At 35.2% G+C, this 26,874-nt stretch overlaps 1 protein-coding gene across 7 annotated transcripts in view; it reads right to left on the bottom strand.

Moving 5' to 3' along the window:
* Positions 1–9,811: 9,811 nt before the first annotated feature.
* Positions 9,812–26,874, bottom strand: part of Igsf11 (immunoglobulin superfamily member 11) — a 141,761-nt gene continuing 124,698 nt past the window's right edge. For 4 of the 7 annotated variants that reach the window (XM_021727954.3, XM_040270320.2, XM_078044169.1 and 1 more), the window contains exons 5-7: positions 15,378–15,500; positions 14,360–14,510; positions 9,812–12,152 (exon numbers count right to left, since the gene is read on the bottom strand). In XM_021727954.3, the coding sequence (XP_021583629.1) occupies positions 11,711–12,152; positions 14,360–14,510; positions 15,378–15,500 (716 nt within the window). In that variant the 3' untranslated portion in view covers positions 9,812–11,710. The remainder of the gene's footprint in view (positions 12,153–14,359; positions 14,511–15,377; positions 15,501–26,874) is intronic. The other 3 variants (XM_078044171.1, XM_078044170.1, XM_078044172.1) reach the window with 3 other exon arrangements.

Genomic DNA, 26,874 nt, shown 5'->3' with positions numbered 1-26,874 from the left:
CGCATCATTTCAGTTAGTCCTCACAGATTCAAAGACAGCTCTGAGTCTATATCTTTATTTTGTAGATGAAATGAAGCCTTAGAGAATTTTGTAATTTTTCCAATGTAATGGGCAATGAAACTCCATATATTCATAAATGGACATACATTTTTGTCCAAGCCTTAAATGTAAAACTATCATAAAACTGATGAACTTGGAAAGAAAGTGATGAATGATAAAAGAATTCAGCTTTCAATGTAAATTCTTATAGGTTACATTATCTTTTGTTATCCAACCTGCCAAAAATAATCAGACATCCACTAAATCCAGTGTTAACATACATAATAGGCACCTAGACTTATTTGTCTAATAATTGTCTCTGGCGGGGCGGATGGGGGTAGGAAAGACGGTGGAATGAGATGGACATCATAACCTTAAGTACATGTATGAAGACAAGAATGGTGTGTGACTGTATTTTGTGCACAACCAGATATATGAAAAATTGTGCTCTATATGTGTAATACGAATTGCTATACATTCTGCTGTCACATATAACAAATTAAAATTTTTTTTAAAAAATGAAAAAAATAATAATTGTTTCTATTTTGATGTCTTACGATTAAGTCAAAATTTTGTACCTTGCCTTTACCTAAAATAGGGAAATAATACCTTCTCCACAGGGAGCTGTGAGGAAAGCTAAAAATAATTACACAAACATAGGATTTACAAGTCACCTTTTCAACATTTTGCATTTATCTTCTCAACATTTTTCTGTGAAGTTGAGTATTACTTTACTTAATACAAGCTAAATGACTTGTCCAAAAGAGGGCTATCAAAACAACTAGGACTCAAAATCTTTCTTTTCAGAACATTGGCTTAGTCTGATAGGAATATGCTTTGAGAAAAAAAATGACTGACAGGTTGCTTACTAGTATAGGAAAATTGTTTAACCGCTCCTATCACCAGTTTCTGGACTTGTAAAATATGAGTGATGACATCTTTCATGTAGGATTGTGATGAGATAAAATGGATTAATACTTGAAGCACATTTTTAAAAGTTCCTGCCATAAAGTAAGCACAAAGCAATAGGTAGGATTTTTACATAAAGCATCTCATAAGCATTTCATGTAGGATTCTTGAAAACCACTGCATTTACTATGCTGTCCCTACAACTTTTCCAAGGAATACTGCACCTCTAATACAACATTAAATTCCACCCAAAAAACTGGCACAATCATGGCCACCTGAGTAAACAACAATTCACTTGCTTTGGGAATTTTCTGATATTTGACTATTACTTTTAAAAAAAATTTTTTGTAGTTGTAGATGGACAGAATGATTTTATTTTATTTGTTTATTTTTATGTGATGCTAAGGATTGAACCCAGTGCCTCACCCATGCTGGGCAAGTGCTCTACCACTGAGCAACAGCCCCAGCCCCTATTACTTTTCACATTGGGATTAAGGAACCAACCACATATTTTCAGTTTCATGAATTTAGCACATACTTCAAGCACTTCAAATGAAGCAATGTGCCATGTGTTGTGACCATGACCAAGATACAGGCGACATGGACCCACCTGTTTGAATATCCACTTACGTACTTACACTACTCATATTTGCTTACAGGTCTATATCCTTTAAAGTATAAGTTCCTTGAGGACATGGGTCGAGGCTAATCATCTACTTTTATTTCCTAGAACAGTGTTTAGCACATAATTAGGGATCAAAAAATGGCTGTGGAATATCTCCATTTATGGTCCAGTAGGGGAGCTCAATCATAGAGCATGAATAACAGGAACACAAGCTGTAACAACTCCCTTACACGTAATAAATGTTATACATCATGGGAGGGAGCAGTCCCTTCTCACTAGTCTGAAAAAAGAGGTTTATGAAGGACAGATTATTTGGATTTGATTCGTGGTGCAGGAAGATTTGGATGGAGACAATAGTTGGAAGGTGTAGGGAAAAAAAGGGGGAGAAGGAGGAGGAGGAGGAGAAAAAAAAACATTTCAAAGAAGGAAATAATCATTTCCAGGGAAAGCGAAGAGACCTGGCACAAAGGCTGACTGTATAGAAGAAGTGGAATTTGAAAATGGAAAAACAGGGGGTCATTTGTAGAAGGAACTGAATGAATCAAACTAAGGAGTAAGAATTTTTTAATACACAACTAAAAATACTTAAAACTTCCAAACAGTAGAATACTGTAAGATTTGTTTAACTGGTTGTGACCAGATGCAGTAACATTAGGTTCCATTATAAGTTAGTTGTTATGGTTTAGATGTGGTGTCCCCTAAAAGCTCATGTGTAAAATAATGAGTTGAACTAATTGGGTTAAGAGAGCTTTAACCTAATCAGTCCACTAATCCACTTAAATGTATTAAAGGGATGGTGAGCACAGGCAGGTGTGGCTGGAGGGGATAACTTACTGGGCACATGGCTTTGGGGTTTGCATTTTGTCCCTAGTGAACAGAGCTCTCTATCCCTTTCCTGTTCGCCATGCCCTGAGCTGCTTTCCTTTTCCACATCCTTCTACCAGGATGCTCTTCCTCATCTCAGGTCAAGAGCAATAGAGTCAACCCTCTTAGACTGAGACCTCTGAAACCATGGCACCAAACAAACTTTTTCTCCTCAAAATTGTTCTTGTCAGGTCTTCCAGTCACAGCAGTGAAAAAAACTGACTAAAACAATAGTCTATAGTCTTCCTTCTTATTAAAAAAAAAAAAAAGACAAAACATAACAAATAAACACAGAAAGACCTTCAAAAAAAAAAACCAAAGGATGTACTCACTAGGAAATCTGGGATTACTCAGTGGGGAGTTGAGCCTGAGATCACACCCAGCACCAACTTGGTAGAAAGAGTTGGTACAAAGGCAGCATAGTTGACACTGTGCTTCCCACTCCCCCTAATTTTAGCCAAAGGGAAGATGAGCCTCCATCTCCAACTACAATCAATAAGCTTGAAAGAGGTGACATTCCACTTCCCTCCCTTTCTTCCACTGTTATTAGCAGAGCAGCACATAATTGAATTTGTATCACTACCTGCAGCAACAAGTAGTTTTCCTGGGTGTCATCAGGGCCCAGCTTATACCTCATGTGGAGACAGCTACACGGTGCAACTTCATATCCCAGGCTAACCAAAAGGTACAAGCAGAGCCAAGGAGGGTTGTCCTTCTGCTGCACTCGTCTGCATGACAAAGAGGCCCTTTAAGGAGACTCTTGGGAATCTAACCATGTACACTCACCTAGTTCTACTGTTTCACTTCACCAAGAGGATTACTACCTAAACCAAATGCCAAATGTTTTCTTTAATATAAGGAGGCTGATTCATAGTGGGATAGGTAGAGGGAGCATAGGAGGAATAGACTAGAGGAACTCTAGATAGGGCAGAGGGGTGGAAGGGAAAGGGAGGGGGCATGGAGTAATTAATGATGGTGGAATGTGATGATCATTGCTATCCAAAGTACATGTATGAAGACATGAATTGGTGTGAATATACTATGTATACAACCAGAGATATGAACAATTGTGCTCTATATGTGTAATAAGAATTGTAATGCATTCTGCTGTCATATATAAATAAAAAAATTTACATAAAAAAATCACCAAGGGGATGTCTGCTACAAAAAATAATACTAAGAAAGGTCCAGAGTCTCAGAATATAATGTGGACATCATCCTAAGAACCAGGAAATCACAACTTCAGTAAGACAACCAACATATATGACAACAATAAGATGAATTAGATGTTGAAATTATCTGATAAGAAATCATAATAAAAATTCCTCAATAAGCAATTATTAATCCTTTGAAAACTACTTTAGAAATTAGAAAATCTCTGGAAAGAAATAGAAATCAAATAATAATAATACATGCTACATGAATAAACCTAAAAAGCACTACGTTAAGTGAAATAAACCACTCAAACATGAAAACTCCCTTGATAAATGATACCATTTATATGAAGTTCATCTATAGAAACGGAAAGTACATTAGTTGGTTTCCTGAGCCTAAAGGTGATATGCAATGAGGAGTGACAATAAGTACAGTTTCTTTTCAGGGTAATGATAATGTTCTAAAATTAGATAATGGTGATGCTTGTGCAATTCTATAGACATACTATAAAGTAATGGAGTACAATTTTTATGTAAAATAAACTTGTGTAAATTCTATCTCAGTATAATGATAAAAGAATCCATTTTCCAGGAAAACACAATGATCCTAATTATATATGTACCAAAAAATTAATTAAAATTTAAATTGATTTAATTTTCAAAGAAGCTATCAAACTAAAACAGTACAATAACTTTAATAAAACCTTGCTAGATAGGCTCAATAGTGGAGTGAAGTGAGAGAGGAGAGTTGAATGCCAATAAAATGGAAAACAAATCAATAGAATTTACTCAATCTGAACAACCAAGAGAAAAACAGTTTGAAAAAAAATAAAAAAGGACAATAACAAAAGACCCATCATCAGAGTCCCAGAGAGATATGAGAAAGGGAGTAGGGCTGAAAGAGTATTTTAGAAGACAATGGATGAACAATTTTCAAGCACAGAATAAAAAGAATTGTGGACTGTGACTGGAAATCCAGTGAGGAATGGATGGGAGACAAAGACATTTTCCAACAAAAAAGAACTAACAGAATTCGTTACTAAAATGTTTACCCTTACAAACTGCCTAAAGAGAGTTCTTCAAACAAAAAGAAAATGATGAGGAAAAAAAAAAAGAAATCAGATCATCAGGAACAAAATAATAACAAAAATGTAGAAGTGTAGCAATATACGATGGACGTCTCTTCATGAACTTTATAAATCATATTTGATTACTGAAAAAAAATTATATGACATCTTATACTCAAGAAAAAGATATTTAAAAGTGAGGATAGAAAATGAACATAAATAGAATTAAGTTTCTCTATTTCAAAGTAATAAAATGTTGATACAAATATAATGTGATGTTATTATGCATATTTTAATACTTAACGCAAACACTAAAAAAAACTGTACAAAGCAATATTCTGAAAAACACTATGAATAAATCAAAATGAAATTCTAAAAATTTTTCAAGTACCCAAAAAAGGCAAGGAGAAAGAAAATAGATAATGAGAGATAAAGGAGAAAATACAGAATACAAAAAATAAAATGGCAGATGTAAACCCTAACATTTCAATAACTGTATTAGATATAAATGGTTTAAATACACTGATCAGAAGACAAATATTGGCAGAGTGGATGTAAAAATACGAGCCAACAATACACTGTCTATAAGAACTTCAAATACAATGGCACAGTGATGCTGAAAGTAAGAGGATGAAAAGAGATAAAACTCACAAACATTAATTTTAAAAATTTAAAGGATCCTTTTATCATTATGTAATTAATATCAGAGTTCAGTGTAGAACAAAGAGAAACATTACATAATGATAAAAGGATCCTCCTTCCAGGAAAACACAATGATCCTAATTATATATGTTCCAAAAAAGAGCTTCAAACTATAGGAAGCAAAAACTGATGAAGGTGAAGGTAGAAATATACAAATCCACAAATAAAGTTGAGAATTCTATACTCTACTTTCAGCAACTGAATTACCAGATAGAAAATTACTAAAAATCATCCAAGAGGGTCTAAATGATACATACAGACCATACGAACTAACAGTGACAGAATAAACATTTAAAAAAGAAATGAAAACTGTACTAACATAGACATTTCCCTGGAAAGGCCATATAACAAATCTCAACAAATTTTAAACAATTAAAATCATTAAGAGTATTTTTTTTTTACCATAATGACATCAACCTAAAATTTATCAACAGACAAAAACAAAAAACTCCAATGATTGGGAAATTAAATAACATATTTCTAAATAACCCATGAATCAAAGAAGCTTCATATAAAATTTTAAAAATACATAGAACTAAATTAAAATACAATATAACATGTTAAAACTATATGGGATTAAGATAAAGCACTACTGAGTCAAATCATAGCCTTAAATGTTTACATTAATTTGAACCAATAAAGTATGTTCTCACTTCAAGAAACACAAAAACTAAGACCAAAATAAACTCAAAACAATCTGAAGAGAGAAAAAAATCAAGACAGAAACCAATGAAGCTAAACCTGAAAAGTAGGGAAAAAATTAGTGAAACAAAAAGCTGCTTTAAAAAAAAGTCAATAAGTCAACAAACTTCTAGTAAAATACAAAAAATAAAAAATTTAGAAGATACAAATCACCAATATCAGGAATTTAACTGGTTACAGCAATACAGATTTTGTTCCTATTAGAAGGATAATGAGGAAATAATGCAAATAACTTTACATTCATCAAATTGACAACCTAGAAAAAGTAGATCATTACCATCAAGACCACAAACAACTAAATCTCAATAAAGATGAAATATCCAACTTGAATGATCATATAATCATTAAAGAAACTGAATAGCTAAAAAAGAAATCTCTAGACTCACAAGATTTCACTTGAGAATTCTATAAACTTAAAATATTCCTCAACAAAGTATTAGCAAATCAAATTCCACAATAATTATACATCATGGCAAACTAAAATTTATTCCATATTTGTGAGGCTAGGTCAACATTTGAAAGTCTATCAATGTAATATATAGCATATCGATAAATTGAAGAAGAAAAAACATATGATTAGATTAAGAGATGCAGATAAAGCATTTGACAAAATTTAACACCCATTCATATTAAAAAAAATTCTCCACAAACTAGTAATAGAGTAAAACTTCCTCAGTTGATGCAGAACATCTCTAAAAACCTTCAGCTAACATCATATTTGGTTGTAAAAGTAAAAGCCTTCCTCCTAGGATCAGGAACAAGGGAAGAACATCACACTCAATTATTATTATTAACATAATACAGTAAGTTCTAGACATTGCAACAAGGTAAGAAAGACAGACAGAAAAGGCACACAGAGTGAAGAGGAAGAAATAAAACTGTTCCTATATGCAGATGACATATTATGTATGTCAAAAAATGTCAAGGATTCTACAGAAAAAAAAATGCAGAACAAATGAATTCAGCAAAGTTGCCAGATACAAAACCAACACATAAAATCCATTCACACTTTAATTTGCTAATAATAGAGAAACCAAAGTTTAAAGTACAGTGTTATTTACAGTTGCTTCAAAAATGAAACAATAAGGTATAAAACACATTATAGTATCTGTATCCTGAAAATTATAAATACTGGTGGAATAAATCAGAATAAATTTATTTATTCTAAATGAATAGAGAAACATATCATGTTCAGAGATTGGAGGATTTAACACAGCGAATATGTCATTCTTCCAAATTGATTCTGTAAAGTCAATGTAATTCCTATGAAAAAAGCAAGGTGTTTTGTGAACACAAACTATCTTATTTCTAAATTTATATAGAAAGTCACAAGACCTCAAATACTTAAAACAACTTTGAAAAAGAAAGATCATGTGTAAGAAACTCATTTACCATGTGTTAAAGCTTATTGAATAACTACAGTGATCAACATGGTATTAGATAATTTTATGGAAGGAAAATCACAAAAAGATCAATGAAAAAGCTGTAGAACTCAGAAAAGAGACTCACAGAGCCATGCCTACAGAACCTTTTATAAAGAAGCAATTCACTGGAGAAAGGAAAGAGCAACTGGATCTATATAGACAAAAATAAATACATAAATAAACCTCAACCTAAACTTCATATGGGATGCAGATAAAGCAGTACTGAGAGTCAAATCATAGCCTTAAATGTTTACATTAATTAGAACCAATAAAGTATGTTTTCACTTCAAGAAACACAAAAACTAAGACCAAAATAAACTCAAAACAATCTGAAGAGAGAAAAAAATCAAGACAGAAACCAATGAAGCTAAAAACTGAAAAGTGGGGAAAAAAATTAGTGAAACAAAAAGCTGCTTTGAAAAAGAGCAACTAGATCACAGAAGTTAAACCATAAAACTTATGGTAAAAAAAAAAAAATCAATGAAAATCTTCAGTACCTGGGTCTAGGTACTTGACACCAAAAGCAGAATCCACAAAATGGAAAACTGAAAAATTGAACTCCATTAAAATGAGAAAGCATCTAGTTATGTTACCCAGACCAGTCTCAAACTTGCAATCCTCCTGCCCCAGTTTCCCAAATAGCTGGGATTACAGGCACAGCCACCATGTCTGGAGTGACCTCATTAAATTTAAAACTTTGCTCTACAAAAGACCCCATGAAAGGAATGAAAAGACAAGAGATAAATTGGAGAAAATATTTGCAAACAACATATTCAACAAAGAACTTTCATTCATCTAGAATACACAAAGGACTCTTAAAACTCAACAGCAGAAACAAAACAAAAACAACAACAATAAAAAAAAAAAACCAGCAACTGGAAAATGGGCCAAAGGCATGAACAGACATATTGCTGAAAGGACCACAGATATAAAAAAATACATAAAAAGATGTTCTCCATCATTAGCTACCAGAATATGCAAATTAAAACCATAATGAGATATTACTACATGCCTATCAAAATGGCTAAAATTAAAAATATTGATAATATCTAACACTGTTAAGGATGTAGAGAAACTGGATCACTTTTACTTGTGGGAATAAATATAAAACTGTACAGCCACTTTGGGAGAGTATGCCATTTTTTAAAAAAACTAAACATGCACATAACACATGCAACCCAGCAACTGTACTCCTAGGCTCCTACCGCAGAGAAATGAAAAACATGCTCACACAGAAACCTATACACAAATGGTTCTAGCTGCTTACTTATAATAGTCCCAAACTGGAAACAATCCAAACATCTTTTGTATCTTTTAATAGTTATGTAGAACGTCCTTTGTACCTTTCAATAATGATAGTTAAACTGTGGTATGTCCATATCATGCAATGATAATCTATCTAAAAAGGAACAAACTATTGATAAATGCAATAACTTAGATAAAGCTCAAGAAAATTATCCTGAGTGGAAAAAAGAGGGAATCCTCAAAGCTTACATACTACACATTCCATTGATATAGCATTCTCAAATTTATAATGATGGAGAACAGAGTAGTCATTTCAGGGAATTGGAGAGGAGGGAGGTACTGTGAAGAGCACATGGATTTCAATTGTTGGGGTCACATCAATCTACATAGTGATAAAATGCCCACAATGAAATGTGCATGCTTGTGTGCCCATGCGCGCGCGCACGCACGCGCGCACACACACACACACACACACACACACATACACACACACGTGAATGCAAGTACAAGTACTGAAATCTGAAATCTAAATAAGGCTAATGGATTGTATCCACATCAATTTTTGGTATGTTGCAATAGTTATACAAGATGTCACCACTGGGAGAAATAGGTGAAGGGTTATTTGTGATGTATATTATTTCTTATAGCTGCATATAAATGCATTATTGTCTCAAAATAAAAATTTAAAGCAAACTTTTACATTTCTTCTAGTGAAGTATGATCCAGTATATATCAAGAGCTATAGTCATGCCCATAACTTGACTGGGCGATTTCAGTTTACAAATCATCAGTCATTTATCACTTGAAAACTCAAGTTAGGCACTGTAGTAGGTGATAGAGATTCAGTGGTAAAAAGAGCAGGTGTGGACCCCATGTTCATGAAATTTCAGACTAAGAAATATGAAAACAGCTCAAATCTGAAGAGGGTAATTATAAATCCAATCATGTGTAAAAACTAGAACTAACCTAAATTTCAAACAACAAAAGAAAGATAAGTAGTTTTTGAAATATTACACGTTCATTAACCTGGTTATACATATTATTTAATGGAATGGAAAAATGCATTTAACATCAAGGGGATTGTTAAATAAAAATCATATATTTATTAGTATGATAATTAATGGCAACTTATTTTATATGAATAAAATTTTATTGAATTTTAGATAATTAGAAAGAATAAAGAAATGCAAGATAAATGCTTTTCTAAACAGCATCTGATAGTATCATCTTTTCTGTGTCATGGTATTTCACTTTTATTTATAAAAAAGTATAGACATTCATTTATTTAAATTTTTACAAAGTCAAGAACCATCAAATGGAAAAAAATAAGTAATGCTAAGGTAAATTCAGCTTTGTGACAACATTAAATGGTTGCAAAGGTTAGGTTCCGAGTATAGTCCACTTGGGAAAATCATGTATACAACAACTGTTCACATCCAGTCACTCAGAAAAGTCAGAAATAAGAAGTCAAGAAGCATGGTGGGAAGAGGAAGTGAGAGCACATGAGGGAAGGAAAGATGTTCTTACTGAATCATGGGGTTGGTATCATAAATAATTTGGGAAACATCTGGGAAGAAATCACCTGTAGGTTTCTTAAAGTGTGATTAAGGCGAGATAGCCACCAATACAAGTATGGCCAGATCTTCATAGCACAAAACTGAATGGGGAGTTTGTAAACTAATCTGGTGAACTATAGGACCAACTAAGCCAGGTAATTAGTCACAAGAGGAGTCTCTTTACAATGGTGTAAAATGCATCTGGGCAAAATTGCAAACCTGAGCTGTCAGAGTGCAAACTCTCCCAGGAACATGCTGCAAGTTACCCTGTTTGTCTCAGTCTTACCTCTTTTGCAAAAAGAATTATTTTGAAACAAACAAACAATAATCTTGCCCTTCCTACAATAATCCAACCTCTGTCAAACAAGGAAGAATTATGCCTTTTGAGACAAAAGGCATCAAGTGCTGCCCTCACTAAGAGTAACCTGGTGTCACAGCAAGGGAGACCTGGTCAAATTGACTCTGGGAAGCTGCCCAGGAAGGCTGAGGTCCCATATACCTGCCTTCCTGCTTCTGAGCTGCCCAAATAACCTAGCCCTTTTGTGTCAGACCTTCTGCTGGGTTTACTAACTATAATAACCAAACAAGGTGTTAAGTCTTTTCACTGCCCAGTCCAATGCCTCTCATGTATTTAAAAAAAAAAAAAAAAAGTTTTCTTTAAAAAAAAATACTTTTCCAGGAAATAATGAACAGTTATGCCATGGACCTGTAACAGATCCTAGAATAACACAGACAGACAAGAATCTGTCAATATAGCAAAATTCCAAATATGAAATTCATGGTTCAGGAAGAAATAAATAAATAAATATGGAGGGGTTTCTCAAAGAAGTCTCCTTTGTTTTCCTCCATTTCTCGCTAAATTTTGTTTGTGTAAAAAGTTTTGATTCTATGTGACAGAAGAGCCATCACTGTTAAGACCAATATTAACCACTTAGCCATCCAGCCCTCTACACAATGAGGGACTGAAAAGGCAGAAGCAGAACACATCACAGGGTTGCTCATTATTTTTTCTAAAGACACCTATTTTTTAAATAATTTCCTTATTAAATTCCATCTGGCACTTTAATCTCTTGAAATTATTAAGTTAGGCATGAATTAAAGAACAAGCCCATCTGGACTGTAGTTTGACTTTTAAGTGCTATTCTGCTCTTATATTTCTCCTTGGCTTGGCACATCTTTGAGATGCAGCTTTTTGAAAAGAATCCCAGGACATCTGTGGTGGGGAGACAAGGCTTCAAGATGGAGCGTTCCAGTCCACTGTACACATCTTAGTGGCCAGTAACAGCACTGTCTTCCTCTTTGTGCTTTTGTCTAATATAATCATAAGGAAAGTCTATATTTCCCAGCACTCACCCAACCCACCCTTCCCCTTGTATGGAGGCATCCTATTTATTTTTTTCTGAACACAACCTCTCTTCATGTCCTATACAAGGGACCCTGCCCGACTCTGGGCTGGCACCATGACAGGAACTGCACCAATTCGCTCCAGTGTTGCTTGGCTGATGGTGTAGGAGTGTGTGTGCTGAGGCCGAGGCTTCCTGCTGACTGAACCATTGTTCCTGGACATGATCTGCGGTGAAGACCCTCTGTTGGCTGTCACTACCAGAGTCTTATGTGAACCCGGCACCAGATGGTTCCCATTAGCATAGATGGTGGGGATGTTGGCATTGCCTGAGTGAAGGGAGAAAGACTGGCGCAAGTCACTGAAGTGGTTGAATGACTCCGTGTTTCTATGAACTTTTGGATTGTTGCTCCAGTATCGACTGTTGTAGGTGTTAGAAGAGGTCAGCGTGTTGTTCTCTGAGGAGGATATCTCTGTGTGAAATGCTTTGGCAGAAGAGCATTTAGGTGGAAGATCATCCTCTCTGAGAAAGAACAAAAGTTGTCATTAGGATTTACTTCAGATTTATCTAGCATCCTACCCAGGAATCTTTTTTTTTTTAATGTTAACATTAGTATGTCTGAAACAAATGGTCTATCATGAAGCAAACATGGCAGCCATGCTTAGCCTCAGCTTTGGTACCCACCCAATAGTCAAGGAATTCTTTCCTCAGTTTCTCAGTAGAAAAAGAACTATTAGATCTCTCAAAGAATATCTCTTCTAATATAACATATATATATACATATATATATAACATATATATATATAACATATATATATATGTTTTGTGTGTAAATTATATAAATACATAATATATATGTATATATACACATACAGAGAGAGAGAGAGAGAGAGAGAGAGAGAGAGAGAGAGAGAGAGAGAGAGAGACTCTAAATAGTCCATAAAGAAATCCACCGAGTAAATTGTCATCAAATAGCTACAAAAACAAGCTACAGGGCTGGGTATATAGCTTAGTTGGTAGAGTGTTTGCCTCGCATGCACAAGGCCCTGGGTTCAATCACCAACACCACACACACACACACACACACACACACACACACACACACACACAAAACAAGCTATATATGAAGAACTTCAAGAAATCATTAGTGTTGGCTTGATTTTATTACCATTTGGAGTTTTAGAAATCAAATTACTATTTGAGATTGTGCTTATGAGAGATGTTTCTCAGTAATTCTTGTTCCTCAATAACCTATTCCAACACACAGCCCAAACTCTAAGAATTATAAGAGGCAAACAGATGTCACTAGTTTAGATGTTAATTCATCTATTTAACATTTATAGAGTACATTCTTCTATATATTTCATGCAAAAATGACACCTAACTGGGGCTGGGAATATGGCTTAGAGTAAGAGTGCTTGTCTAGCTTTCCAAGGCCCCAGGTTCCAACCTAAGCACCATAAAAAGAAAGAAAGAAAGAAAAAAGACACCCAAGAAGCCTATGGTTAAACGGTGATGACAATAAATGCAAAAACATCTATAAGTATAAAAAGTTAAGCAAGAGGCTAAAAAGACATTATATGTGAGGAGGCGATACCTGACTAGTCTTGAATTAAATCAAGAGATTTATTTAATAGATAATGAAAGAAGAAGGTGCATGGACCAGGAGAGTGCAGAAGCTTGAGAAAAGACCCTGATACAGGGAAAATAAAGGGTAGTATGGAGCACAGAGTAAGCAGGGCAGCTATCAGATCCTGAAGGCAATGCAGGTCCTGCTAAGGAGCCTGGAACCATTAAAGCATTTTCAACAGGATATGATATAATGAAAGCTGAGACTGAGCCTGTAACATCAAATCTCCATAAGATGCCAAAAGTCACTTTTCTTTAAAGATCATCTTGACATTTTTTTTTTAAAGACATCTCATCTGAACTGTCTGCTACAGTGTTTACAGTTTGAGCACTTCCTAAGGGCTCAGGTGTTGAAATTTGATTCCCATTGTGAGGTTTTTTTGAGGGTGAAAAACTTAGTCACTTTGGTATCTGGAAGTGGGGTCTTTGGGACATGATTCGGATTAAATATGGTCATAGGATGGGGCTCCATGACTAGATCCTGAGAGTTTTATAAGAAGATGGAGAGAGACCACACAGACACAGACTCACACACACTCCTGTGCAACCTCCTCAAGCCTGCCAGCAAGGAGGCCACCACCAGATATGGCCTATTTTCCCCTTCCAGAACCCTGAGCCAAAATAAAACTCTTTTGAAACCTCTATAACAAAATTCCTGTCTCAGGTATTTTGTAATAGTAATGAAAATCAAGCTAATACACTGTCATTTACACCAAAATCGTGTGTAAGGAATTAGTATGTTCTTAAGGTTCTCCTTCTTACTTTATGTTTCCATCTATTATAGCCTGATGTTAACCACACATATGAAGTGAATTTTTCAATTGTGCAAGTCACTGAACCCCACCTATCCGGAGATATGGAGAAGCAGAAAAACTTCTCATCTGTCTCCTTCTAGTTTGGTGTGTGATGGATCTTTCTTGACCCAAGGGAAAACGCTGAGTGTTATCATTAGGAAAAGTGACATAACACACAAGAAAATATCATGTGGCCACTTAAATTATCTTGGCCATCAGAGTTATTAGATTAGCAAAGAAATCTTGACTGCCAAAATGAACAGATTACACATTGGCTATGTAGGACAAATCATCTGACATACAGACCTTATTTCATTAGGAATTTCTTCTTCCTCCTCCTCTTTATGTTTGCTTCTCCAATAAAAGAATGCCCCTAAAATCAGTGCAATGCAAAAAATGATAATAACTGCACCAGTGCCAATGGCTCCAGCTATTAGTCCAATGCTCCTGGGCTGAGCTGCAAAATATATTTAAGGTAGATTTAAAGAACAGAAAGAGGAAGAGAGAGAAATTGCATATACCCATACAAAGTATAAACATATGTAAGCTTAATTATAGCATACAAAACTGTCTGAAGTATCACATCTATATAAAGCTAAACCTCTGTTAAATTTTTTTGTGTGTCTGTGTGTGTGTCTGTGAGTGTAGTTCTGGGGATTGAACCCAAGGCCTGTGCATGCAAGGCAAGCACTCTACCAACTGAGCTATATCCCCAGGGGTGAAGACTAACACATAGTAGGCTCTCAACATCTGGTGAATGAATAAATTATTAAGCAACTCACGTAGCTTCAAGAGAGCAGCAGCTGGAGCAGAGCAGGAACAGGCAGTGCCTATCCAATTTGCCCGAGTGCCCCAAGTGAGCCTGGCACTCATGGGATACCTAATGATTTCATCCCAGCCACATTCCTCCCTTTGCAACTAGAATTCAAATAGCCCAGAATTCTCAACTAAAAAGAAATTTCCTTCACTGCTTATTTATAATCAGATACCCCAAAATCAGGCATATAAAAAGAATTAGGAAAAAACACAAGAAGGTCTTGCTACAGATATAAGCTCATTGTAAATTTATATGTCTATAGCACTATGAAATAAGAATTAGTTTAATTCTAATAATCCTGAAGAGAAAGACATTTTGTCATAAAGATCATCATATACTTAAAAAGTACACTCATATTTACAAAATATTTTCAACTATTGTTAAAATTGAAAGAATTTCTATTCAATCTTCAGACAATCTCAAAACAACCAGAATCCTTTTTTACTGGTTTGACAAAGGTTATGAAGTTTCACACCTAGAGTTGGCATCATGATTCTACATACTTACGTGAGATAACCTGCAGATCCAAAAGACAGGTGCTGGTTCCAATGGCATTAGAAGCCACGCACTGATACAAACCTGAAGAGAGAGCACTGATGTTCCGGATAGTGACTGTACCCTGGACCTGGTCTGTCACAAAAATAGTAATCAAGTGAGGATTTGGTAGAATGAATAAGAAAACCAAAGAAATAGGCGAAAGATTAAACTATAAAAATAAATAGATACCCTAGAGAGTTGTCAATTTTGTTAATTTTGGGGGAAGAAATTTTTGGTTCTTGAACATTAACAATTAAAACTACTTGTTAAAGACCTGAAACTAACTATCCTCAATAGTAGCAATTTTAAAATTCAGTTTGTATATTAGCATGTTATACCCTAAATTCTAGTGGCCTTCCCTAAGGAAAGGGTGACTAATGCTTGTTCTAGAGAATTTATGATCATTAGGACCATATTTTAATTCTGAGAAAATGCAACAACACAAAGATCAATTTAAACTCCATAATAATATCTACTTTATAACTGATGGAGAAAATCTATACCTTGTTCTCTAAGGTATAGATTGTTACTCTCTTCCAACAACTATTACAATTCTTGGATTAGCTCAGATTTTCTAAAAAGCAGTTACTAAGAAGAACATGAGGTTTATTGAGGGAAACATCAGTAAAAGAAATAGAAAAGAAGCTGGAAACAGCAGGGAGAACCTTAGACTACAATACGAGTTTGACCTCTGTGAAGGGAAAAAGGAGAGTCTGGGCAGGGAAGTGTGTCAGCCTGCAGCACAGCTTTATGGAAGATTCCATTGGACACATGGAGAATCCTTGAGCCAAAATCATCCATTAAAGGCATCCCATGCCTTGCAAGAACAGGCCTGCATTGGTAGCACCACTCTGCTCACCACCAGCTAAGAGCATTGTGAGGGAAGCCTGGCCTTGATAGGAAGCAGAGGTACACTGAGAGAGAAGCAGCAGGGGCTGTCTATCACTCAATCATGCTCCCCACATCAGGAGGTTTGAGCAGTATATTTTCAAAGTCACCACACTGGTAGTTCCCAGGAATGTTCTGACAGTTCCCATTTTTGCAATTCATTAATATCACCATAATTTGATTATTTAGATCTATAAAATAATAATTTAGTAATAATAAAATATTAATAATAAATACTAAAATATCTTAAATATCATAAAAATAACAAAATAATAATAAAAATCCAAGTTAATAAATATGTGCCAAGCATTAGGTAAGCTTTTATATATATTATCTCAATTTTACAATGACTCTATGAAGTATTTTTATTATTGATCCCATTGAACAGATAAAGTGACTGATGCTTTAAATGAATAATAAGATTACAAAGTTGCTCATTAGAAATTTTAATTGGATGGCTGGCTGGCTTACCTCTAAGCTCTAGGCTTCTCTGCCTCCTTCCACAGGAAGGATAATAGATCCTGTTATCTCAGTCATTCAAAATAGCTGGAAATTTAGAAGTAGGTACAAAAAGCCTCCTAATGGCATAAGTTAAAAACAAATCTGGCATAAATTCCAAACATGCCTGGGGTGACACGTGGACTAACCCCACAGGGTTGACTTATTTTTAGGTGAAACTAAGACTCAGTTATCTAGGTTCTGGAGAAGCCCTCATCTTTATCTAGATCAAAAGCAGATAGAGAGGAGGGGGACAGCAAAAGCAGATCTGACCACAATGTGCATGTCTGTATCAGCTCCTTCATTTAATACATGCAATGTGTGCCGAGCAGTTTCCTTTGGGTGGGGTAATTTTCGAGGATGATGATGCAATAGCAAAAAGGTCAAAATGAGACAAGAAGGAAAGCAATTACAATCAATGGGCTAAGTGCCAGCCAGGACTTGGGGGAACACACAAGAGGGGCTCTAATGAGAGCCTGGGAAATTAACAGAATATGGGGGAGGAAAAAACCACTGGCCCAGACTGACCCAAGTAAGAGCAAATTCCCTGAAAAATCCCCACACGTCAATGTCACAGGGTTGTCCTGCTTTAGTCAGCTTTAGGTCACTCTGACCAAAATACCCAACAAGAACAACTCAGAGCAGGAAAGTGTATTTAGAGCCCAAAGTTTCAGAAGTTTCAGCCCATAGGCAGATAATTCCATAGCTTTGGGCCCACTGTGAGGCAAAGCATCATGGGGAAAGCACATGACAGAGAAAAGATGCTCCCGTGTCAGTAAGGAAGCAGAGAGAAAGGAAGCAGGGAAGAGCCACAGGCAAGATGCACCCTTCCATGGCATGCCCCCAGTGACCCATGTCCTCCAGTCACACCCCACCGGCCTACAGTTACACTCCAGTATATTCATTCAAAAGGTGATGGACTGATTAGGTTACAGCTTTCATAATGCAACCATTTTACCTGGGAATATTCTTGCATTAAGAGGAGCTTATTCCAAACTATAATACCTTCCAACATAATAAAACGGAGTGTGTGTTAAGGAATGACTGAATTATCAAACACACACTTGAATTAGCATCAATATACAGTATAGGAAAAGAAGAGATTTTATTTTCGGCTTTTATTTAATAGGAGCAATAATATACTGTCATTTACACCAAAATAGTGTGTAAGGAATTAGCATGTTCTTAAGGTTCTCCTTCTTGCTTTATGTCCCCATCTACTGTATGTAGCCTGATGTTAACCACACATATTAAGTGAATTTTTGTGTTGAAGTCACTGAACCCCACCTACCCTGGAGATATGGAAGAGCAGAGAAACTTCTCATCTCTCTTCTCCTAGTTTGGCATTTGTTGGATCTTTCTTGACCCAAGGGAAAGTGCTGAGTGTTATCATTAGGAAAAGTTATATAACACACAAGAAAATATCATGTGGCCACTTTAATTATCTTGAATCCATATTATATGATACCCAGGACAGGATACTTGCTAATTTGGGACATTCGGGTTGTATTTCACACACCAAAGTCAATATATTTAGGGTAAACTGGTTTGCCTTTGTATGTTAATTTCTTTTCCTTAAAAATAAAAACAAAACTTTCTGAGGATTTTTGGTGTCAGGGAGTGGGCACAGGAGGTGGGGTTCAGTGAATTTGCTCATATACTTGGCCAAGCCAGGATCAGAGGGTTTTCTCTTCTGATGTTAACTACACATTCTGTTAATTTCCAAGGACTTCATTAGCTGTCTCTTTTATGTGCTCCCCTAGTACCCCATATTCTCCAGCCCTGACAGACTTTAATCCATTTATTTTAATTGTTTGCTTTCATATCTTGTTAAGGTGAGAACTGGGTTTGTCTTATTAATCATCACAACACCACACTGAGAAATTACCCAGCATGAAGAAAGGTGCTCAATAAATAAAGCTGTCTCAACCAACCTTCTTTCTAGTATCTAACAAATACCACATACTCTGTATTAACAGCTTTAAATGTCCCATTTAATCTCCATAACAAGCTCAGGTTCTATATTTCCTACTTTTCAAAGATAAGAAATCCCAGAGTAGCTACTCAATTTGTACAAGACTAAATAGTACACAGGTAGAAACAGTCTATAAAATCAGATCTGTCCAAGTCCAAAGCTCATAATCACCATATGTACACTTGGCTTTCCAGTAAGACATTTATAAGTGCATCATTCTAAGGTACAGCTATAGGATATTTCCTAACCAAGCAATATTCCAATGCTGTTAGTATTAAAATTAAGCCATCTGCCTAACTCCCTCTTCTACGCATGTCCTAACGTCATCATGCAAGAAAACCATAATCTCTGGGCAACCAACCCCACAATTCCACATAATGTTCTTTTTTCTTCTTTATTTTCTCTTGAGTCCTCAAATTCTAGAAATTTGATCAGCTCACACCAAACCAGTAATTTTGTTGGCATTTCCAGAAACAAATTGGGAAATTTTAAACAGCTGCTCTAACCAGCATTCTGGCATGTAGAAAGCTAAACTCTAAAGATTATTGCTTTAAAAAGTTATTTTTAAAAGGTGAAGTCATTATTCTCCCTTTGTCTCTACAGATGCAGACAATGTGAACGTGTTGCTAGAAAGTGCTATTAAATGAGTCTGACATACCATGGTAAAGCTAACTCATAGTGTTATCAGGGAATGAGACATACACTTTGAAGAAAGGATTAACCAGCATCAGAACAGGCCTGTTTATGTATACCAGGCAAAGCAGACACAGGAGGACTCTTCAGTAAATACCAGACTGTCTGCAGCCACAAAGCACACAGCCCTTTCCGAAAGTAGCAAGGCTAATTCCTCAATCTGTCACTTATCTGGACCTGCTCTGGTACACAAGTAATTCTCTAAAATCAAGTTACTTCTTTGATGATCTTTTTTTTTTTTTATTTTAAGAATGGGGAAAGTTCAATTGTGTGGAACTGGTTTGGAAAGCTCAAAGGATATTAAGCCCTACAGTTTTACTTCATACTAGTATTTATCTTATATAAACAAAGCATCTAAGCCATAACACCCTTCAGAAAGAGAAAGAAACAAATGTAAGGGTACGTTTCCAATTCTACCATTTCTACTTAATTCCAGAACCCCACCTCTGGCTTACTAATCAATAATGCATCAGCTAAGAGCATGTATTCCAGAGCTAGATGGCCTGAAATCTGTTCTACCTTCTACTAGTTAGGTGGTCTTTAGGGTCTTGCCTAAAGACCATCTAACTAGTATTTTAGCATCCTCATCCTTATAACATGGAGCTAGCAAAGTGTCCTTACATCAGAGGGCACTATGATAACTAAATGAGATAATGCATATTGATGGGCTTAATATAGTATCTGGTAATATTTCCATGTGGGAATTCCTTGAAATTTTTGCATATTTTTGAATCATGAGAAAAATCTTGTCAAGAAATTTGGAAAATATCTAGTATCTTGAAATTCCCAACAAATATTAAACTTTATTATTTGAGGATGAGAGATAAGAATTACTGACTCATAAATTATTTTGTATTTTCATATGATTTATGCATTTTAAATAATAATGAATACCCATAATAATAAACAGTGAATTCTTTCTTATATAAAAAGCTCAAAAACATTCTGTTAAAAAGACACAATATTAAATATGTGGTTTATTATTATTTGAACATATTATGACAAAATTACATATTTTAATAATATGTAAAACTGATCTCAACTTGAAACAGACATTTGATGATAAAAATTTGTAAAAATAAAAAAGGAAACAGTAACACAAAATAAATGTCAAATAAAATCTAGTTAAAAACTTTAAATACCACAAATACTTAATATTTAAACTCCATCACTCTGAAAGAAAAGTTTAAAATAATATATTGCAATAAAACATATTAATCAATAGCCTTATCTTTGCTTATTCTCTAAACTTATTTAACATGCAAGGAATTTAGGTGTTATCTTTGAAACTGTAGGTGTTTCTTGACATAAAGCAAGAAAAGATATCCAGATGTGCATTTTACAAACAACATCAGTAATCAGGGTGAAGAATTGGCAGCCAGATCATAAATGGGAAGTTTTGATAATAGCTCTATCAGGAAGTGAAGAAGGCCTGCACTAAATCTTTAGTGATAGAGATAGAAAAGAGATAGGGGTTAGAATTCAGGAGAGACTGAAGATTGCCTGTGTGTGAGGACTAGTTAAATGTTGGAACTCAGGAAAGAGAGTTAATTCAGTTTTCCGTTGTGGTGATCTGAATGAACACTAATGGTATCAACTCAGAGAACTAATTTGTACATGTTTGCTTGAGGGAGGTAATGAGTGAGTGAGTGATCCCCTGGGACCTCTAGGTGGAAATTGAAATGATAATGGTAACATTAAAACCTAGACCAAAAATTAAGAAATAATTTTAAAATACTTCTTACTAAGACTGCTCAGCACTTGCCTAGCACAAGCAAGACCTTGGGCTCTATCCCCAGCACTGCCAAGAAAACAATGCCACAACATCAAAAAAATACCTCTTATAACTTATAGAAATTATACCTCCTAAAATATATTGGGCTAAAATTAAATCAAAGTTACAAATATAAAACAACTTAAATATTCAACAAGAGGAGGATATATACAATATATTCCTACAAATGAGTCGTAGATTTTTATGTGGGAAATGGTACCTAATAATATTCTTTCATTAAAGGAATCAGATTATAAAACAATACTGACATAAAACCACTTAAAAGAAAAAATGGTACACAGACAAAAGATTGGCAATAATAAAGCACAATGTTGGCTTAGCTATCTTGTGATGAGTATTACTTGTAAAAATGTAAAACCATGCTGAGAACACCCCTGTAATACCAGCAACTTCAGAGGCTGAAACAGGAGGAGCTTAAATCAGAAGCTAGCCTCAGAACTTAGGGAGATCTTGTCTCAAAACCAAAAAAAAAAAAAAAAAAATCTGGGGATTTAGCTTGGTGGTAAAGAGCCTCTGGGTTCAATCCCAAGTACCATTGAGAAAGAGAGAAGAAAAACATGTTTGTATTACCAAGAAGGAACTCATAGGACACTGTTTACTGTGTTCTTTAACCTACCTGCTGATTACCAGATTTTTCTCTACCTACTTTTTTTTAATGTAATGTTAAGATTTTTTGATTGTGGATAACTTTAACTCATAAAAAATCACCACAAACTGGTAGTTCTGACTCCCAGTTGAGACAATGTGGTGGCCTTAGCTAATGTGTAGTTCTTTCTAACTAACCCACCCCCAAATGCAGTTAACAATAATTATAAATATTCATCCAAGCTTTTGTAAGAAAGATAAGAGATATCCCACAGGAGCCGGAAACAAAGTCAGAAATGAAGGGTGGATATAGGTCTAGAAAGACAGTGGTTATGGTTTCAATGGCCACACAGCAACAAAAGAAAGCCACTTGGTCTTTGGTCCCTATGGATTGGACTAAACTCAGGCCTCAATTTAGAGCCAAGATTTTGAATGGGGTACACCTTCAGTGAAAGGAGAACTAGAATTCCTCCAACTTGCTCAAGTAATAGTAATCACTGAAACATCTAATATTTACTGAGCATAATTTACCATGTGCCAAGCTAAATATTTAATTTGGAAAAGTACAAATAATGCAAAAAAGCATATTAAACATAGAGGAAAAATGATAAACTATTATAAACCTGAAGTAATCTAATGACATAAGCTCAAGTTGGGTAAGGAAAAGTGGCATAACTGCAAGAATAAATTTACAAGTCTGCATCACTCCCACTGGGTGATTTTTTTTTCTTCTGGTATTGGCAGTTCAACCCAGGGCACTTTACCATTGAATTACATGTTCAGCCCTTTTTAATTTTATTATTATTTTTTTAATTTTGAGACAGGGTCTCACTAAAGTTGCCCTAGCTGGCCTTGAACCTGTGATCTTCCTGTCTCATTCTTCCAAACAACTAGGATTACAAATACGTTCCTGGTTTACTGTGTGATTTTTTTTTTAATTTATTTTTTAGTTGTAGTTGGACACAACAACATTAAACTGGCCTCTAGTGAGGCCCAATGGAAGGAGCTCATGTGGTAGCAAGAGATCACATTACTAGAAAAAAGTCAGAGAGCAAGTCAGGGGTCAGGTTTGCTTCTACAACTCACTCACACAAGAGTTCAGGGGTCACACAAGAGCTACCTAAATCCTTGCTAGACCCTACTTCTTAAAGGTCCCACCACCACACTGAGGACCAACCTCCAACACATGAACCTTTGAGAAACACAATCTATATCAAAACCATAGCAGTCTTTTTCAATCTGGAACAATTTTGTCTTTACATTTTTTTGGTCTGATGTTTCCTTGTTATTGGATTCAGGTTATGTGTTTTTGACAGGAAAGCCACAGAAATGATTTTGCATCCTCCTCAGTACATAAATTAGTAAGCATGTGATTATCAGTTTATCACAATACTGGTGATGTTTACTCTGGTCACGTCAGTGTTATTACCAGGTTGTCTCCCCATTATAAACTAACTATATTCTTTGTAACTAATAAGTAATTTGTGGGGACATACTTGGGAATTATGTAAATTAAGCCTGTTCCTTGTCAAACCTGTGTTCGTCATTATGCTATTAATCATGGTTTTGTAATTCCACATTCCTTCTGTATGCATTAGTCAGCATTCTGCTGAAGGATAATGCTTTCCCTTTACCCCCACTTATGTATGTTTATTGGTTCTTCCTCCTCTATGGGCTATACATTTATTTTAATGTTCAAATTCTCCCAGATTTTGCCAAAGGGAGCTCCATCAAGATAGCATTTACACACAGGGGCCGTTTGGCATTTCTAATCCCAAAATATCATTCTATTGATAACAAAACATTAGACTCTTGGGATGCTCTCCCCTGGTGTCAAATATTCTTTTCTGAGAGAACGCACCAGTTTTTATCAAACAATTATAAACATAATTAGTGAAAACAATCTCCTATACAAAAAAGTCTAAGTTATTTTGAGATTATATGTAATTTTGAGATCTAGTTTATAAGCAAGGATATGAAAAGGTGAATTTAAATTAAAAATCTAACTCATTTAACATATGTTATTATGATAGTTAAAGTCATACAAAGTAATTCTGATAATTAATCCAGAGTTTGAATACAAAAGACAAAGGTTTTCTTCTTTGGCATTCAAATTCACATTCATACCTAAAGAACCAAAGAATATTCAAGTTGTAAAGTGGATACTAAGAAATTTGACAGATATCATATCCAAAAACAAAGATGTACGGAAAGTTTGCTCTACAGGTATTTCTCAGTTTAAATACAAATAGTCATTGTCAAATGTTCATTTTAATTCTAAACTTTATCCGCTATTCCAAAGAAATGTAATAAATATCAATCATGGAATCTTAATGATACTACAGAAGACTTTGAGGAAGATATTATTAACCCTGTTGTGTTTATTTTTCCCCTTTCTGCTTGATTTCCACATTTTTTAAATTGATGTATTCTAGTCGTATATTGATGGGATATGTTGTTACATATTCGCACATGCACACAATATAACAATACAATTTGGCCAATATCACTCTCCCAAGCACTTCCCCCCTCCATCCCTGTCTTCCACCCCTTAGTCCTTTTGTTTACCGATCTCCCTTTGCCTTTTTAGATCTATCCCCACCTTTCCTTTCCTTTTTTCTTCTCTAGCTTCAACGTATAAAAGAAAACATTCAATCCTTAACCTTCTGACTTTGAACTATTTTGCTTAACATGATAGTCTTTATTCCTCAGAATGGAATGGAACCACCATTTGACTCAATTATCCTACTTCTCTGTCCATACCAAAAGGACTTAAAATCAGCATACTCAAGTGATGCAGCCATATCAATGTTTATAGCAGCTCAATTGAAAATAGCTAAACTAGGTGCCCTTCAATGGATGAACGGATAAAGAAAATGTGGTATATATACACAATGGAATATTACTCAGCCTTAACATAGAATGAAATTATGGCCTTTGCCGGTAAATGTTATGCTAAGTGGAGCTGGAGAATATTATGCTAAATGAAATAAGCTGATCCCAAAGAACCAAAAAAGAACCAAAAGCTGAATGTTTTCTCTAATTCGTGGATGCTAATTCACAATAAAGGGGGGGGTCTCGGCTAGGGAAGAATAGAGGTACTTTTGATTAATCAGTGGGGAGTGAAGGGAGAGGAAGGGGTGTGGGGTGGGAAGGACAATGGAATGATGTGCATATGTGATTCCACCACTGGTATAATTCTACATCATGTAAAACCAGAAGAGTGAGAAGTTATACTCCATTTATGTATGATATGTCAAAATGCATTCTACTGTAATATATAACTAATTAGAAATTTTACAAATGGGCAAAAAAAATGATGGTCTCTACTTCCATCCATTTTCCTGAAAATGACATAATGAAGACTTTAATTTTCAGGAGTAAAAGTGGTATAACTGGGTGATTCTATTCCTAGTCTTTTGAGGAGCCTCCATACTGATTTCCATAGCAGTTGTACTAATTCCTACCAACACTGTAAAAGTGTTCCTTTTTCTCCACATCCTCTCCAGCATTATTGTGTGTATTCTTAATAACTGCCATTCTGATTGGTGTGACATAAAATCTCAGTATACTTTTGCTTTTCATTTTCCTAATTGCTAATGATGCTGAGCATTTTTTCATGTATTTGTTAGCAATTTGTATTTCTTCTTTTAAGAAGCATCTGTTTAATTCATTTGCCCACTTATTAACTGAGTTATTTGATTTTTTTTGGTATAAAGTTTTTTGAGATTATATATTCTAGATCCTACTCTTCTGTGAGAAAAGTATCTAGCAAAGATTTTTCTCCCATTCTGTGCGTTCTCTCTTCACATTCCTAATTATTTCCTTTGCTTTGCAGAAGCTTTTTAATTTGATGCCATAAACTCTTGGCTTTATCTCTGGAGCTCTAGGGCTTCTATCGAGAAAGTTGTTACATGTGCCTAAAAGCTGGAGTGTTGACCCTACATTTTCCTTCTAGGAGTTGTATAGTTTCTGTCCTAATTCCATAGTCTTGATCCATTTTGAGTTGATTTTGGTGTAAGGTGAGAGATAGGGTCTACTTTCCTTCTTCGACATGTAGATCACCAGTTGTCCCAGCACCATTTGTTAAAAAGGCTATCTCTTCCCCAATTTATGTTTTTGCCATCTTTTTCAAGGATCAGATGACCATATCTGTGTGGACCTTTCCCTGTGTAACCACTTTATTTTACAGGAAAAATGTATCACAGGATCAAAGAGGTGAACTGTTACAGAAATAACTACTGGAAAATCTGGAATTTGAAGATAGTTTTTAGCATTTCAAGACAAGAGCTATTTTAAGCATACCACTTACAATGGTGAGAATAACAAGTCAGTCCACAAAAAGTGCTAAATTATTTAGTCCACAATATGGCTGACACATTCAGCAATGAACAATCAATTACAGTACTTATTATCAAGGTAACCCAAAAGTTACTATGTTAAAAAGTTTTTTTAATTAATTTTGGACTAGGTAAATTAAAAGATAATGATAAGGGCCATTACTATTGTGTTGTGATCCTTGCAAGCACCTCAGAGGCTGGTGGAACTGCTTCTTTAATGTGTCTAAATTCACCAAACAGCTTAGGAGTTTCCTTTTCCAGGGCAGGCAAGGACCATCGTTGATAGGATTCAAACTTGGCACAATTAAGGATGTATTAGGCCTCTCCATTAATGGCCAATTCTTGTCAGGCATGGTGGTGCACTCCTGTAATCCCAGCGATTTGGGAGGCTGATTATTATTAATTAGTTACACATTCTACTGTAATGTGTAACTAATTAGAAATTTTATAAATGAGGCAGGCAGATCATGAGTTCAAAGCCAGCCTCAGCAACTTAGTGAGGCCCTAAGTAATTCAGAGAGACTCTATCTCTAGTAAAATATAAAATGGCTGGGGATGTGGCTCAGTGGGTAAGTACTCCTGGGTTTATTCCCTGGTACAAAAAGGGTACAGAAAAAGAGAGAGATTCATAAATCATCCCTGAGAAAGCTACAAGGAACATTTTAGGTATAAGAGATAATATAAAACCTAAGG

Source organism: Ictidomys tridecemlineatus, chromosome 3 (genome assembly GCF_052094955.1).
Source record: "Ictidomys tridecemlineatus isolate mIctTri1 chromosome 3, mIctTri1.hap1, whole genome shotgun sequence".
Lineage (NCBI taxonomy): Eukaryota > Metazoa > Chordata > Mammalia > Rodentia > Sciuridae > Ictidomys > Ictidomys tridecemlineatus.
Note: the sequence above shows the minus strand (reverse complement) of the source record. Positions and strands in the feature narration are given on the sequence as shown.